General features: G+C 35.6%; 1 protein-coding gene across 1 annotated transcript in view; it reads right to left on the bottom strand.

Moving 5' to 3' along the window:
* Myo95E (Myosin 95E) overlaps nt 1-18,675 on the bottom strand; it is a 463,721-nt gene that overhangs the window by 42,977 nt on the left and 402,069 nt on the right. Inside the window, exons 14-19 of the mRNA XM_069818692.1 lie at nt 17,503-17,639; nt 15,595-15,784; nt 11,235-11,451; nt 9,432-9,581; nt 6,285-6,344; nt 386-472 (exon numbers count right to left, since the gene is read on the bottom strand). Of these exons, the coding sequence (XP_069674793.1) occupies nt 386-472; nt 6,285-6,344; nt 9,432-9,581; nt 11,235-11,451; nt 15,595-15,784; nt 17,503-17,639 (841 nt within the window). The remainder of the gene's footprint in view (nt 1-385; nt 473-6,284; nt 6,345-9,431; nt 9,582-11,234; nt 11,452-15,594; nt 15,785-17,502; nt 17,640-18,675) is intronic.

The following is an 18,675-nucleotide window of genomic DNA, read 5'->3' as shown; positions in this document are numbered from 1 at the left end:
ACAATTTACTCACTTTATTAACGTTACCTCAACATACGCTATCTGATAGAGCCCGATCGCAAACTCGTGGCACCAACATGCGCGATCTTCTTTCTCAGGCTTCGGAGTGGGGAGTTCTGTGTGTGCGGGCAACTGCTTACTCATAGAGCGCACTGTTCAAACACCTCCCCAGCAAGACTCTTGGGCGAGTCCATGTAAGTGGATGCCAATTCGTCTTTCTCGCAGGTGCCACGAGCTTGCAATCAGGCTCTACATGCATTTGAATTCCTAATCTTACTATTTCTAAAGAATTCGAGATGCTGTGTGGTAAAAAAATTCCAACATAGGTAGGTACTACTATCACAAAATAATAGGGTACAGAGTCTTTTTTGACAAATTATCTTACCTTCCAACGAATATAATGCCTTTGTATTATGTTAACTGCCCATTCTACTTGTTTCCTACGTTTGAGAATACGGTATTCTTCTCTTGCCTGCAAAATAAAATTAAACATGCTTCATGGCATCATTCAGTTAAAACTCATAATTTTAATAATACAGTAGCTATTAGTAATAATAAAGACAATTATTTAGTAAGAATAGGGAAAGAATAACATTTTAATATTGTACTTACAAGCACAATGATAAAATAAGCATAGACCTATGTCACGTATGACAAATGCAGAGATTTAGTTTCAAATTTGCGTTGCTACACGAGATTTCGCGTATCAGCCAAGGTGTGGCCATCCAGCAGGGAGAGCAGAGTTACATAGATGTTAATGGAGCTTAAGAATAATATTCTCACTATGGTAACGCAAAAAATATTGATCCCACCAATGTACACATTTACCTGAATGTATTTTGTTACATGTCTCACAGAATTAGGGTTAAGATTAGTTTTTTTCCTACATCCACAATGGTTAGACGGCTGACTTTGAAAGGTCCAGGATTTTGGTTTTTTGTACGCGTATTTAATACATAAATCTACATGTAGAATCGAGATTAACAGTTAGCATGCCTGACTGTGAAACGAGCGGGCCCAGGTTCAAATCTCAGTTGGGACACAAATTACCTGATTGGGTTTTTTCCGAGGCTTTCCCTCAACTACTGAAGCAGAAATGCTGGGAAACTTTCGGAGTTGGACCGCAGACTCATTTCACCATCATTTACTCAAATACCACTGTCATCATTATCATAGCCCGAGTTAGGTTAATGGTGTAGCATGCTGCATTCGTACAAGAGCATAGCCATTCAGTGACAAATATCATTCACAGAACAGAAGTGGTACGCACAATAAGCCTCGGTCTGTGATGCAAGCCTTTGGAAAAAGAATTATATGTACAGAGATTTCCTGTGTAGAACAGTCCCACTTCAATCTCTACCTAACAAAATTTGTTGTTGGGCGGTGAGCGGTCGTACACCAGCCAATGGGCAGGTTCATGCAAGCTTCCCTATGCAGACCAGTCCCACTCCACCTCTTAATGCTTAGCTTCCTCGGGACAGGCGCTCCACACTACAATCATGAAGCCAATAGAAACAAGAAACATTACTATCTGAGACCGGTCTTCATAGAAACTCTCTGTATTTGTATTCTTTTTATGCATGTGGGTACATTCGTATGCTCATGATAAGAATAAGTATGGGCTATTCCATCTCAAATCGACCAAAATATAGAGAAAATTGACCTTGCAATTTTTAAATACAATGAAACTTTTTCTGTCCGTAGACAACTATGATACAATGCTTTTTGCAAAGTTTGAGGCATTAGAACTTCATAGTGTTTAAATTAAAAATATTTTAATTTATCGTATTTTCATAAAATTAGCAACTTTAAACTGTTGTGGCTCCGAAACCCTTTCACCCAATGATCAAAATCATGGTTTATTTTGATGCTGAAAAGTTAAAGTTTATATTGACATGTAAACAGTTTTTCTTGCTTTTTATGGAAATGAAGAAATTTAGATTTTTCTTAATTAAGACACCTTTGCCCACGAAAAAAATATTTTTAAAATATATGGTTAGATTCCGCATTGAAAGTACAAATAAACACGTATTTTTTACTGGTGCAACGTTAATAAGAAAGTATTGAAAAATCAAATAAAGAAAATAAATAGTACACGCGTGAGCTAACCAGCTGACTGTGAGGCGGGAGCTAGCCTAGGCAAGCAAGGCCAGGAGACAAACACGTAATGTTTCGTCTAGTAGCGCATAGCTGGGCTAGCTTTATCACAGGTTTTCATAAACACAGGAGTAAAATGACGTCCAAAGCTCGCTTATCTTCATCTCTCGGCCAGTGCTTGCTGTGTTGCGCCTTTCAAGTCTAGGCGTGTGAATATAATTTATTTAATACCCCTGAAACTTATTGCCGTGACACTAAGCAAACAATGCCGAATCCCTCTTAATAATGCAAGGTTTTTTCTCGATATTTTTTTACATTTTTACAAATGGGCAAAAAGCCTAAAAGTAAGTAAAATCAGATTATCTGTCTCTCTGTATACAATAAAAATAAGGATTACTTCTTATCATAACCTACCAAATGTCAGCTTCAAAATGAGCTCTCGTTCAATGTTCTGCAGTAAATGGTTCCAGAGTTCTGAGCGCTGAAAGAGGCTTGTTTTTCTAAAATACGCTAAATTTGTCGCTCAACAATAAGAAAACGTTTGATTTTCGATAGTATATTTTTGCAAATGCACTCTCCTCAGCACCTTGTATAAATAGGGAAAAAATTAGAGTATAAAAAAATGCGAGGTTTTTTACTGATCGATTTCATATGGAATAGCCTGTATTTATGAAATGAATTAGCTTATTTTAACGCCATATTCTGCCCACAAGGAAATTGTTCTATTTCCGCCTATTGGTGAGTTATGTTACATATTATTATCATCAGAAAGGCCTGTGTTGCTCTTCTGTTACTGAAAAATGAATACATCCTGACCAATAAGCAAAACTGCATGTAGCAATACACATTTAAAAATAAAACCCTTTACAAATAAGGCAATGAAAGTTTATAACAGTTATAACAACATAACAAAATTTCATTGCAGTGAATTAAATCATCCGAAAATATATTTAAATAATAATTACAAAAGTAAACACAAAAAAATTATCTAGATTTGGAGCAAATAGGCCTATTTCATTTTCTGCTATAGTGTAATTAGAAAAATAAAATGACATTAATTAAAATCTGTACCTAACTTAATATTCTCTTATCTCCTAATCAATGTTAAGCTCAAGTAAATGATCAGATATGAAGTCTATATTCTATACTTGAAGTACAACATGCTGATGTGCTGGCTGTCCAATGTGGACATTTTTACTCATTGAGAGGTGGTGACATGATAATGAGCCTAGAATACATAACAAAAATTTGTCACAGGCTGTCTTTCAGCTAAAAACTTTTAATCTTGGTTGATCAGAATTTGAATCCGCATCTTAAGCATGAAAATCCAGTACACTTGCGATTTTGTTAATGATATTGCCACTGTTCGGAGCAGTAATTATTTATACCCAAGATGAAATCAGTAAAAATAAAATATATTTTGATAATAAGAATAATTGAAATGAAGAAATAATTTTGTTGAATAAGAGTATTAAAGAAATAGTCAATATATCTAACACATAGATGCAAGTATATATACACAATCAAGTTGACAAAGCACAAATGTGCAAGAAAGAGTCACTTACAAGACTTTCACTGTAACTATTTGCTTCCGTATAATACATTAGGTTGACGCATAAATTCGTAGCATTTTCTAGTAAATTCAAAATTGTTTATTTTACATAAACAAAATAGAAAAACTAATCAATAATAAGTCTGTTATTCTTCTCCATTATTAACAAATGAATCCCAATGAACTGGCAGTATTTCGATACCATGCTTGAAGAAATCTGGTAGATTGGAGTCGAAGAAATCGTAAAGCCAATTTTGATGAAAAGCTTTTCATTAAAAGAGCAAGATCAGGAGAATAGGATGGATGAGGAAAAAACACCCAACAGGCTCTTGGATAACCACTTTTGTAATGTTAGTAGTATCCAGAAGGACATCATGCTTCAAAATTACTTGATGCAGTCTTCGTCGTTTTTCTTGAATTACGGCCTCAAGGCGACTTATTTGTTGGCAATAAATTCCAGCACTGATTGTTACATTCCTCGGAAGCAATTCATAGTAGATAATCTCTTCTTCGTCTCACCAGATGTACAACATTGGCTTATATGAATGTACACCAGATTTTGCTTGGCGAGTTGTTTCTCTGTTAGAACTAAGTCATTTCTTTCTATTCTTGATGTTGATGTAAAGGCACCACTTTCGTCACTAGTAACAATCTGGGACAAAAACGATCGAATTAAATTATGATGAGCGAGAAAATAGTACAAATAGTAACACTGATAAAAAAATTATAAATCCCAAACAAATTTCTTACAAAGGTCCTACTGCTATAGAAAACAAAAATGCTACGAATTTATGCATTAACCTTTAATATTGATACTGATAGAGGAACGTAATTTCTTAGTTTATGGTATATATACAGTAGCAAAGAAAATTAAGGATAATTTTATTGAATTAATAACTGGAAACTGAAAGTACACATAAAAAATCACGAAGATAATGGTGAAGAATCAGTAGAACAGAGAAAAATTCTCTCCGGCACTGGGACTCGAACCTGGGCTTCCAGCTTTACATTCTGGCGCTTTATCCACTTAGCACAACGGATTCAAGCTCCGATGCCGGATCGAATCCCTCTCATTTTTAAATTCTACCTACTGTGTTCCCCTTTGTTGGCCTACTCTCGTATATCGTGTCACAGTAAGTATAACAGTAGACACAATGACCAACCACAAGTACAGAGGTGCACTCATTACGAGTGATTAAATGGTTGGGGTCTGACGGAACATGGCGCCATCTTGAATCACAAAGTGATTACTTACGCTTTCTCATATTACTATGATGTACCGAAGTAATATGGAGTTTCAGTGCAGTAATTGTGTTTCTATATGGTGAAGAATCAGTAGGACGAAGAAAAATTCTTTCTGGCACCGGGATTCAAACCTGGGTTTCCAGCTTTATGTGCTGGCGCTTTATGCATTAAGCTGTGACACAGTACACAAGGGTAGGCTAACAAAGTGGAACTCAGTAGGTTACCTACTTACTTACTTGCTGGCTTTTAAGGAACCCGGAGATTCATTGCCGCCCTCACATAAGCCCGCCATCGGTCCCTATCCTGAGCAAGATCAGTCTCTATCATTATATCCCACCTCCTTCAAATCCATTTTAATATTATCCTCCCATCTATGTCTCGGCCTTCCCAAAGGTCTTTTTCCCTTCGGTCTCCCAACTAACACTCTATATGCATTTCTGGATTCAACCATACGTGCTACATGCCCTGCCCATCTCAAAAGTCTGGATTTAATGTTCCTAATTATGTCAGGTGAAGAACTCAGTAGGTAGAACTTAATGAGAGGGATTCGATCCGGCATCGTAACTTGAATCTGGTGTGGCTTAGTGGATAAAGCACCAGCACGTAAAGCTGGAAACCTGGGTTCGAGTCCTGATGCCGGAAAAAATTTTTCTCCCTTCTACAGATTCTACCATATGGAAACGCAGAATTACTGCACTGAAACTCCATATGTACTTCGGTACATCATAGTAATACGAAGATATATGTATGTATTACTTTAAAATTATATGTATTTTATATTTATCTGGAGTCTACTAGAGAAATGAAAATTTGCTCATAAAGTCATATTCCACATTTTTTATGTTTAAATTTTATGGTTAATCCAAAGATCAATTGTATCAAATTCAAAACAAATGATGAGATAGATACCTATAATTTCTTCACTATGTATAAGTACGCATATTTTGTATTTATGCTATAAATATGCATTACTTATTGCAGTAAGTGAATATATACATGTGAACTACTGATATGGTATTTAGTTCTATTTATTTAGCTTCCTTATATCCTTTATTCAAAGTGTGAAAATTAGCTCTAACTACGTAATAGGCAGTGAAGACAAAAAATTGATGTAATTTGCAGTTTTACAAGGAAAGTCTTGGGTGAGAAAGGGTAAATTTACTCTATAAATCTTAAATCAACCATTTCATATTAGCAACAGTAAACAGCAAGCTATAATTTCCCCACCAAAGGATCTTCCCACATGACAAAAGGTTCATAATATCTGTTTCTAAATAAGAAGCAAAATAATATAAGCTGTTTATGTACAGCAATGCATGGACCATTTTTATTCCATTCCTACTAGCTGCGTAGGGGATAGGGAGATAAATTCATTATTTTGAGTACATACCACACTATACAGACACCACAGGTGTCGTCTGCCTTGGAAGTTGATGCCAAATCGACATTCCTAGACGGTCAAACAACCAATCAACTGCCTAAATTATTGTGCATTATAGTCATTGCGCTACATACCAATTTCAAACCATCAACATTATTATTTTAGTAATAATTAAACCATAATTAATAATCTTTAAAGCTGAAAGTAAAACAAAAGTCAGACTGATAATGCACCATGCAAGGCTTTAAGCCACATTCATTAACATAAGAACTTAATTTTATGTAAAACGTAGAAATAAATATATAGTTACAACCAGGGCCGCCGACAGGATTTACTGGCCCCTGTGCAATATTATGCTCGGACCCGTTGAAAAAAAAAAAAAGTTAAAAATGACAAGTTACCAATTATTCTGACCATAATAATTATTTGCAAAATAAATAAAAGATAACCCCATACACAGATACAAATCTAAAAATATAGCCTACACTTTTGTTACATAGAAAACTTTTAGCGAAACTTCACATTAGCACAATATATTACATTTATCACACTTCTTTTTCAGTAGGGCCTACATATGAGGCGCGTCCATAAAGTAACTTTCCCACTCGTCCCACAACTAGCAAACCATATGTTGCGCAAAGCGACTGCATGTACGTGATAGAGTAATGTCCTGGCATGGCGCATGCGCTAGCAGAACTTCCCGAGTGCTCTCAGTAGCTTTGTTGCATTGATTGAAGATGGACATTCCTATTCCAGCTCCCGCCACGTGTGAAGTGCGGTCAGTGATAAAGTTTTTAAATGCACAGGGCATAGCGCCGATTGAAATTGATCATCAGCTGTGCCAGGTCTATGGTCCTAATGTCATGAGCAAGCAGATGGTGCGTTGCTCCACAAGGTCGTCTGTGATGATGTTTGGCCTCCCACTGCGCTCCTCCTCATGCACATTTTGGCGTCGTGCTGAAAATTGTCTACAGCAGCATCGCACCATCTGCTTGCCCATAGACCATAGACGATCGCTCTTCAGACTAAGGAGGCCAAGGTTACTCATTCTTTCTTCGCACATTGTTACTCTGAATACATTTTTATTTCCTTCATTTTATTTGAAGTTGGTGTGAAATTGAGCGTTGCTAGTGAAGGTGCAGAAAATAAACTAATCTCAAACCCGTCTGTTCAGGTTGTCAAAAATGAAGACAGTTCATACTTAGAAGTGAATAGCCTACTGATGGTTGTGGCTATGTAGAAAAAAAATTCTGATAACAGCAGTATTGAATCAGAACAAGCAAACAATAGTAAAAATGATGTGTTAATATGTGCAAGTGAAATAAATTTACCCACACCAGTTCCTAACTCTGAGTCATGGAAAAGAAAAAGTGGCAGACAAATTGTAAGTGTCGTAGAATGTATTGTTCGAGAAAGTACCCCCAACCTGCCTAATAACCTTCCAAGTGGTGGAACAAGAGCCTTTCCAGTATTATTTTCAAAACACAAGAATGAAGAATGTGTTCCCAGAGACTGACTAGTGTGGAGTGAAACAAATCAGTCACTGTACTATTTTCTCTGATTTGTTTCACTCCACACTAGGCAATCTCTGGGAACACATTCTCCATGGTTGAGTTTTGAAAATACTGTAATACTGTTTTTGGGGAGGCTCTTGTTTTCGAACAACACATTCAATGACACAATTTGTCTGCTACTTTTTAGTTTTCCAAGGAGGTCAATTTCACACCAACTTCAAACAAAGTTCTACTCCCTTCCTTAATATCTTCCAATATTTCTGTCTCTCCTTGCGCTTCTCAGCTCCCGATTTGTACTTGTCCATTGTCCACTGGTAACACTAATGAACAGAATTTACTAGACAAATGACAACGAAAAGACGAAAGTTTCGTCACGAAACATACTATGTAGGCCCTACTGAAAAGGAAACGTAATCCTCCAGCTTGGATTTGGGAGAGTCCACTAAGAGGACAAGACAATTGAACATTTTTCGGTACAAGCAACGGGAACATATTTCAGGCAAATGCCGGAGACGTCAAGTGTCATTTCGATGATTGTTAATGTGGGAAATCGATATTCTATTATATAAAAGTTAAACATTCACATAATGAAGTGGTAATTTGTATTAATTCTACTACTGTTGGTTAATATGCCACATTCATGTAACAAATGTTCTTACAAAATTTTTTAGTACCGGTATGTATCTGTGAATAACTATTTGTGATAATAAAAAGTAATTAGACTCACTTAATCTGACGGGCCCTTACTGCTCACGGGCCCATATGCATTTGTCCCCTTTGCCCCCCCCCCTTCTCGGCGGCCCTGGTTACAACAATAAACAACAAAGAAATCAACAATCTCTGTTTCACTGAACAGTACTGAGGAAAACGTCGGGCAAGCAAATGTAACAAAACTGATAACGGTGACAACATAGCAAAAATGAGGTTGTAATATATAATAATTCCAATCTAAAATGACCGAATGTGATTGATTTTCTATTGCAAAATAGGAACTGATGTCATATTCATTAACAATGTGATTTTTCATCATTGCTTAATATTGACATTAAATATTCACAGTAAACTGATTCAGTAAGTCAATTTTTTACCAATACAGGAATCTACAGGACAGAAATTATGAACCTACAGTAACTCAACTTGCAGTTAACAAATAGAACTATATACGTGAGTGCATAAACGTACAGCACAGTACCGGTATGTAAAAATTATTGCCGTTAAAATATAGAACTTCAATCAGTTAAATTACAGAATACTATAGTGTTATTTGTTAACATCATTATTTGAGTGTGTAAATGTATTTGCTTTCAAATTCTTCTCTTGAAGAAAGGATATTTCCGATAGTCATTAAGAGACATATTGCTCATGCAAACTTTCATATGGAAGACATGTTAACTGAACATAAAAAACGAATAAAAATGTTCAATGTAGTAATACATTATAAAGAATAATATATGATACTCTGATTGACAGTTAATAAAATTAATCCAATACTAAAATCTGTTGATAGTATAAAATATACAACATTATTAAAAAGCAAGACTTACTGCACTTTTATGTTCAAATTCCTAAGAATTCTCCTTTATTAATATACTTTCAAATAATAATGATTTTCGTGAAGAAAATATAAGTAAAAATTACTTACTCTCCAACTTCGCCAGGCAGATGCAATGATCACCTGACTTCGTTTTTTTAACAAGAATTCTTTCCTTTGTCTGTAGCCTCGCCACATTTTCTGTAACAGCATCGCCAAGTCTTCCAATCTTTCTCTGCGAAACTCTTCCAATTCATATACCTTTTAAGAATAAATATTCTAGTTTCAGAAGGACCATGTGGTCCAATTTTTATGACAATGTTTATTAATAATATCTACGAAAACAAGACAAGAAGATTATGGGTAAAATTATTTCATTTTTATATTTATTTAATGCAGGGCTGTAGAGTTTATCTTTAGCCGTGATAATGGCAACATGCAATATTCATAGAAACAAGTAAACAAATATACAAATAAACAAACAAACAGTGAGAAGATGGGTAAAATTATTATTTCTGTAAAAACGGTAAAGAATAGGATATGTATAAATAAAATACAATGAAATCCAATTATCGAATCTCTCAATAACAAAAAATCAGCTTCAAGGGATAGAGAATATCCTTCACTAATTGTGTGAAGAAAGCTCTTATTTATGAGACATGAATAAAGATGTAACATCATATACCGGTAACTATTTTCTAGAGACATATTTAAAGCAGAAACAAGTATTGTGCTAATATTATTTCCCCTTTTATTATAATAAATTAATTTTTTATAAGTTCATATATGTTGACTTCCTTATGTTGTCTTCAATCGCAGTATACAGGGTGGAAGTGAAATAACCCTGCAGCTTGAAAGGGACAATAGGGCACACTCAAATGAAAAGAAAACCTATAGGTGATTAACTGCACGGTTAACTAACTTCAGAATCATATATAACTATCTATTTTTTTATTCGCAATGAAATGTAGAATTTTTTAAACCAACAATAAAAAATATGGTACTGGTAGTAATTTTTTTGTGATTTCGGTCTTAAATCTCACCTTAAGTTACAAAATGGTTTAGAAATCTTTAAAGGAAACAAAATTTAAACTAACTTGAATATATAGAGGTTATGTAGATATGGAAACAACGAATTTTCTCTTGGAGCAAAAGAGATTAAGTTTTCGCAGAGAACGTATCACTAACCATCTTAAGCTTGCAAAACTTCCCTGTTGCCAACTACAGGCTACAGCCTTCCCATAAAAATCGTAAAATTTTAAGCTTACCATACATTTCGTAAAAAAGGGACAGTTCTCTTTTTGGCCTAGATGTCTGGCGTCCCCGTAATTTTTGTCAGGACGCGCAAAGGTCCCTTCGTTTAATCAAACTTTACTTCATAATGTAAAAATCAATTATTTCTGTAAATGAAGTTCACTTCATAAATTAATGTTGAAATTATTTTGCAACTGTTTGATTTTGAAATCAGCAAACGTGAACTTTGTATGAAGGCTACTGGTAGACAAAAAAAAGATTAGTGCGAAGTACCGGTACTGTCAAGTGATGTAAATAAATTGACAAGAATAAACTTTGTTTAAAGGCAATAGTGTTATTTCATTTGTTAAGTCCCTTGTTTCAATCTAACTTAATACATTTTCAATAGCTTTTAACTTCAATTTCCTTACAAAAAAACGTCGATAGTAAGTGTCCCGTGTTTTCACTATACATTTATAACGGGCTTAGTAAATATGCTACATACTGTGAACAATCTTATGTTTTCTTTTGTTTCGAGAGGAATAAGAACAATACAATTTAATAATGTAAATTTAAATCGCTTACCAGTACCAGTACAGTATTGACTTAGTATTTCTCTGCAAATGTGACTTTGTACAGTTAAACCTATTGTAGGGTAATATTTTGTTCTGATCAACTTACTGTTCTAGGACTCCTAACGAAGACCTTGGTCCTTCCAAATGCAAATTCTCCACTCGGAATGGGCAGATCCCTAATGAGGTAGGAAACACCTTCAACTGGAGGTCCTTGCCAGTTAGGCCAAGTGTGCAATGAAAGCATCTTGTAGCGTGAAAGGAACTGTTGGTATGGTAATCGGTAACAAAACCCCGATCTGCGCACCCGTACTGTTTCTATCAACCTACAAAATAAATAAATCATGTCAAATAAATGTACTTGAAACGTATTTATTCTTATTAATTTATGTAACATCCATAAAATTCTCATTTTACACAGCAATTTTTCTGATGTTATAAATTAGCAAGTACTGTACAGACCGATTATTTAGTCCTGACAGCTCAGCGACGCGAAAGAGGGGAATTAATAGGAGTAGTGGGGAGAGCTCCGGAGTAGAGATAAGGGCGAGAGGTCGGTGAAGGAATGCAGTACAGCTTAATTGTACTAGAAACATACCGTTCTACCGCAAGCATGACATCCGATCGCTCCAACAGCAAGCGAGAGACTAACCCAAACACCCCTTGGCGAAACTAAATGGACTCGCCTGACCCAGGCGCACATTGCTGGGGACTGTCAGGACTAAATAATCGTACTGTACCTGGAAATTTATGATATATGTATAATACATAATAACTCACAAATAATGTGAGGCACAACAGAAAAAACGTACAAAACAAGCACAAGAATTGATATGCTTTTAAAATTGTACAATGTGATATAGCATAAGTATAGCATCTTCAACTTAAGACGCAACCCAGGCACTGGAAGGCAGGCCATACTCAAGCGGTAACACTCAGGAGCGTTGTGCGGTAATTGAACTGCTAAGGGGCCCGGCATACATTCTTTCTACCCATATTTAGTGTTAGTTTATCTTCTGTAAAATTAATTGAATGGTGTTTATTTCCTTACCTTAAGACAAAAGATGTTCAAAATGATCTCTCTGCAGCTACATGTGAGATAGATTTTTCCTTACTTGCCTCTAAGAGTGCTCCGATACCATCAAGCATTTCCTCTGTTGTACAGTGCGTCTCTTGTTTTTCTTCCTGTCTAAAACTGAACCAGTGGTACAGAATTTCCCAAATAGTCTTGAAATCGTGGCCTTATTTGGGACAGTTGCATCAGGGAATTGACGAAATTTACGACGACAACTTTTGTAGGATTTCTTCTTTGCATACATCAAAAGTAAAAACCCCTTCTGTTCAGTGGTAAACACCATGATAAATTTAAACTTAAACAGAGCAAAGTTCACCAAACAAGTTAAATGAAAACTAAAACTGACCAAATACGTACACACCTTACAGAAGAGAAACTAACACTATTTGCATACCGGGATGCACAACACTGCTGAGTTTTCCCGCTTGAGAGACCAGCCTATCCGCCTGCTCGCCTGCCTGCCGCCACACAACACTGCTGGGTTTTCCTGCTATAGAGACCGGCCTATCAGCTGTCCTCCTGCCGTGGACAAGGTTGCGTCTTAAGTTGAAGGCATTGTACTATCTATACTGTTTTATGGACTGAAATGATGAACTTTGACAACGTAGAAACAAAAGCATACAGAGTGAGAAAGTATGATACTTAGGTGAAATTTCTTGATAAAATATTTCTGAATACACTAAATTAGGGATACCTCTCAGAGAAGAAATAAATATTGTTGTTCTCCAGTGACTTTAGGGATTAGTTGATTTGCATCACAGGCACGGCTCCTTTGAAAGGGCACAGAGTCATGGGCCCTCCCTTCCTGTCCTGCCATTAATTTAGAAGTAAATGTTTTATATTTAATATTATTAAATCAGAATTTCCTTACTCGATAAGATTTTCTTTTCAAGTTACTTTCTACTTTGCTTCAATCTAATAGCACACTTTATGTAGAGATTCAGTGATCAGGAACGCTAGCATCCATCATCCACACTGCCAATATAATAGAGATACTCTCCTGTTATTTAACCATTGGGCATGTTGTCAGAAAAATACATTCGTCCTTGAAGTGGAATTAGGGGCACTGATTGGCTGCGAGCGAGGTGGGTGACATTGGTTGGATGGTGAAATTTTACAATCTTATTGATCCAGAGGGTAATAAACTTCAATTGAGAGAAACTTTGTAACTGAAAAAGGGATTAGTTGAGTTTATGCTTTTGGTCTGTGCGGCAGTTCATGTACCGGCTTTAATTTACAATATAATAGTACATTATGCAACGAGCCTATAATGGTAGTAATTAAGACGCGAGTATGTTTATGAAACGAGCGCAAGCAAGTTTCATAATTTTCATACAAGCGGCCTAATTACCATTATAGTCAAGTTTCATACGACTTTTTATGCTCGACCATATTTCTAACTTGAAATTATTCATAAGTATTCATGTTATTCTTATCTGACTGAGGAGCAGAACTGACCTTGTGCAATACTTCGTAAATTGTGAGATGTGCGCAGACGCGAAAGTATTGCTTTTTTCCGAGAAACAAATGTCGACATTGACCTTGATATAATCTAGAGAGTTGTCTTTCGATTCCATATCCGAGAATAATCGATACTTGCGCTTTCATATTGCTACAATGGTATTTTCTGATTGGTGGAACACCTGAACTTTAATGAATAGGTGTACTTTAATGAGGTCCATTAAAGATCTGCTACCAGGTGTATAATTACTACATTTCGGCATGGTCGAGCATAAAAATAAATATATTACATTTGGAAATTAAAATAGAACAATTTACCAATAAAAAAATAAAAGAAAGAAATTAAAGTAAGGAGCTTCGAACCTACAACATTACGAATACTGGTCTGTATTACTGCTCAATACACCATGGATTATGTTAGCATATGATTTTCAACTGTCGTGTAAAATAATCAAGAAATCTCAATAATGGAACCAGTACAGGAACTCTTTTTTATTTATCACTGACTGTCTATGTCTGTAACCTGAGAGTTTCGAAATTTGATCCCCAAGATCTATAATATAGTATAGCTTTCATCAAAATATTGGGTTCTTAGATGCCACCTTTCCACTGTAAGGTCTCCACTGCAGAATGTCAATGCATTTATCATTTGAAGGGGTGAGAATGAGATAGTCCAAAGTCACACTTTTAACAAAAATGTTTTTTTTTTTTTTTTTGTGCGAGTTCATTTCTGACATATATGGAGAAACTACTAGTAAAATAAAAAAAAAAAAAAAACTTACTCAACAAATGGTGTAAGTATCAGTGGCGTAGCATGAAATTTTGAGCAGGGAAAGCTACTCAAGTTGTCTTTCATGCAATATGAGAAAACGTATTACAAAAATATAGTCTTAAAATAAATAGTAGTCAATGTCAAGTCAGCAGTCGAAGATTGGTTGGAACCTCGTAACACCTCATGACCTCAAATGGTACGTACCGTAGTAAAATATGATTTCACGGTTTACACATATCTCTAACAAATAGACACGTATACATATAACATTAGCTCACTCCCTGTCATACTTAGAGAAATCACAATATTAACGGTCAATAGATACAGTATTAGTATCATTACGTAAGTATGCGTCTGTCTTTTGATTGTGTCCTTCATTGACAGCAAGGGAGTCGGTCATTTGTTTTTTAGATCACACTTTTGTTCGTAAGTCAGTCTTGATAATAGAATTGTCCTAAAAAATTGAAGTAAATTGGTGTCAGGAACTGTTATTTCACTCATATTTGTTATATCAGCCACAATGCACACTAACACTTCAACTGAACACAACTTACGAAAAGGGATAACTCGGAAACTACTTATTATCAATGTCAAAGCTAGCTTCTTGCGACCAGGGTAGTTTAGTTAGAAAGGGATGGAAAATCTGCGGGGTGGGTTACACAGAAGAATGAGTGTAAGAAACCAGTCTGCTTGGAAGCTGGTGTGTGCAGGCTTCTTGTTTACTGCTGCATCACAAATCATCCTGAGCTGCCGCATCACAATATTTAACGCGTAAATATAAATTCTATTAAAATTAATACATAATTTTATCCGTCAACTCAGGTTTATTATGAAATTATTATTAACTGGGGAAGCTGAGCTTTTTAGCTTATATTGACGCTACGCCATTGGTAAGTATACACCAAAGAAATTATGATACCGCACCTAATAACATTGGACTCTAAACCTTTACCACACTCTCCTGTAAAAATTTGTCTGTGTGGCTTAAGTCTATATCATTCTCACCCCTTCATTTGGTTAACTCATGCTATATTATAATACAGAAAGTACCATAAAATAAGATGTATTCTACATTAGTTCTTATGAATAGTTTTCACATTCTATGTTGCTAGCTAGCCTAGCCTACAAGTGAGCTATCTAACCTAACCTGACCTGACTTACCCTAGGTACCTGACCTGATGTTGCACCAATGCCATTTCAAATATCCTTGGCTGCTTCAGCTCATTAGGTTTAATGCAACGGACGTAATGAGGCTGTTTACAGCTAAGGTTTCGTACAAGGGCACTAATGGATATCTTGAACTGCGTTCCTGTTGTGGCAGGCCTCTTCAGACTTGATCGTTTAGGATTCCCTGAAACAGTTACAGACTCCGTAAGATCTCTGAACATGCTACAAAACTACGAACAATATAATATTAATGTTGTTGTTGTTTTTTAATGGCAGGCGTTTGACAATAAAGTCATTTGACCTCTTGCACTCCAATATTTTTCAAAGATATTATCATGGCCAGCCACTGAAGCACAGATTTTGAGGTGTTCCGAATCCATTTCTTGGTTTGAGTTGCACAATGGGCAGTGAGGGGACTAATATATTCCAATTCTATGCAGGTGTTTGGCCAAACAATCATGGCCTGTTGCCAGTCTAAATGCAGATAGTGAAAATGGCAAGTTGTAGCCGATTTAAGTGAACACCATATTTTAACGTTTTGGTGACTACTTCATTCACACACAACCCCCAGAATGTCTGGAGGACCACACCTGCTGTTGGTCGACGGGTCCATTGGACCTAGCTGGGAGATCTTGTTGATCACCAGCTTTCCCTCCTTAAGCCACTGGAGGACGATTTTAGTGCCATAGGAGGTCAGCACTAGGAACAGAAAAGTAGAAAAAGGAGGAAGGAAAGTGAAATGAACCCCTAGGCCTCGAATGCTCTAATGCCGTCGGGGTCGAAGAAAGTAAGAGTTCAGTCAGAGGACTTTATAGGAAAGGGTAAAAGGGGAATTAGGTATTGAATATATAATATTAATACAAAAGGTTTTACCTCCACTTGATTCTAAAGCATCAATATAACCACCATTGTTTTATAATTTACATACCATAGCTATGAAAGTGATTTACGAAAATTTTAAGATCAATACTATTAGAAGATGTTTTGTGTCTGAAGCTAATAACACTATATACTCCTACAAAAAACCAAAATATTACATTTTCGACTGATGACAAGCCATGATTGCTTACCTGAATATTTAGCTATATACAGAATATTTCAAAAGCGATGGTCAAAAAATTAAAACAATGTAAAAAAGAGATATAAAAACGAAGAGAAGCAAAAAAGTTCCAGTAAACATGGGTCCACAAATTAACCGTTTACGAGATAATGCCATATTGTACTGTTTGGGGCCGCTGAATACTAAGTACTGTACTTATTTCAACAAAAGCAGTGACAATTTTATTTAATTTATCAATCACGAGATAGTAAAATTCATAATTTTGGCTTCATCACCAAGAACATACACAAAAGAAATATTGGAAGATATAATATGGTTGTTGTAAATAATATAAGGCCAGGGTCCTGTTGGTAGTAAATTTCGGCACTTGTTGCAATCCTTATTATTACTAGTACCGTAGTTGTACAGTATTTTTCACAATATGTTATTTTATAAATTTTCATAAATCGACCCTCACAAGTATTAACATTGTAACTCATTTCCATTTTTCAGGAGAAGCAAATGAAGTTTCAAAATGATCGTGTAAATCAGTGTATACAGATAGTAACAATAAGATTTTACATACGATTGGAAAGGTTTAGAGCTACAATGATAGTACTGGAAGAAAAAGAAACAATTTAAGACCATATTAACTAGCGTAACTCAAAACCATAAAAAATTAAGTTACAATGTTAGTATTTGGGAAGGTCGAAATATCATATTATGGTAATACAGTATAGACTAATTTAGATATTGAAATTACCAGTACCTAAAAAGAATCCTTAAAACTTGTGAAATATGAATTACAATCAATGTACATAATCTTCCATAAAAGTAATGAAATCCACATGCTAGTAACTTACCTTCAGGGAACAGGACTTTGAGTAATGGGTGATCACAACGATACATGGCCAGGGACAGGTCCCGGTGCAAAATATCATTGTTTTTATCCACAAACCCGCATACATTGTAAGTCACTGTACCTGCGTAGTGCCGTAATCTAAAAGAAAACCACATTAAAAAATTAGTTAACAAGGAGGCAGCTTTTCACTCTAAGAATACCATGAAAGCAATGTAAACATTTTCGAACTAAGTACAGTGGGTATAGGTTGTCTTATTTCGTTCATATTCATGTAAATATAAGCAGTGGCTGTTAATGTATAAAAATAACAGAGTGTGAACTAGTTTTGCAGACGAGAGGAGAGTGCAGATTAGAGGTGTAATGGTAAACATTGGCATACTGATGGAGTACGGAACAATTCACTGGTATTTATAGTGCAAAATGGAGCATGTGAAACAGACAGACAGACAGAAAGAATAAAAAACGAAGCTGTATTGGAAAGAGTGGGTGAAGAAAGAATGATGCTGAAACTGATCAGAAAGAGAAAAAGGAATTGGCTGGGTCATTGGCTGAGAAGAAACTGCCTGCTGAAGGATGCACTGGAAAGAATGGTGAATGGGAGAAGAGTTTGGGACAGGAGAAGATATCAAATAATAGATGACATTAAGATATATGAATCATATGCGGAGACTAAGAGGAAGGCAGAAAATAGGAAAGACTGGAGAATGCTGGGTTTGCAGTGAAAGACTTGTCCTTGAGCAGAACACTATGAATGAATGAATGTCGCTGCTAGTGATAAATTGGCAACATGTTCTTGAAGAACATAGATTTCAATGAATACTGCAGTCGCAAATTATTTATACAAAGCACCTATAATATTTAACCTTTAAGCAGTCGCGTTGTCAACATCCCAGTCACATAAATAAGCCTGTACTTCTGAAACTTTCAGTACCTTTCTTAGAATTGATAAGGCAACAATAACCGTAAACATGTTTGAAATCGGAATTCACACAACTTGAGATAATAACGGTTTAACCTATTGTAAATAGTGACAATGATTAAACTGATCATGCTTGTATAACAAATAATAACAATGGATGTTGACTAGTGACTAGGGTTGCCAACTATTTTTTAAGAAAATACGGGAGACTAAGTGATCTACAATATTTCACATAGAAAACTGACAAATTATTCA

Source organism: Periplaneta americana, chromosome 2 (genome assembly GCF_040183065.1).
Source record: "Periplaneta americana isolate PAMFEO1 chromosome 2, P.americana_PAMFEO1_priV1, whole genome shotgun sequence".
Taxonomy (NCBI): Eukaryota; Metazoa; Arthropoda; class Insecta; order Blattodea; family Blattidae; genus Periplaneta; species Periplaneta americana.
The sequence above is the reverse complement of the archived record's forward strand: the minus strand, read 5'-3'. Positions and strand labels throughout refer to the sequence as shown.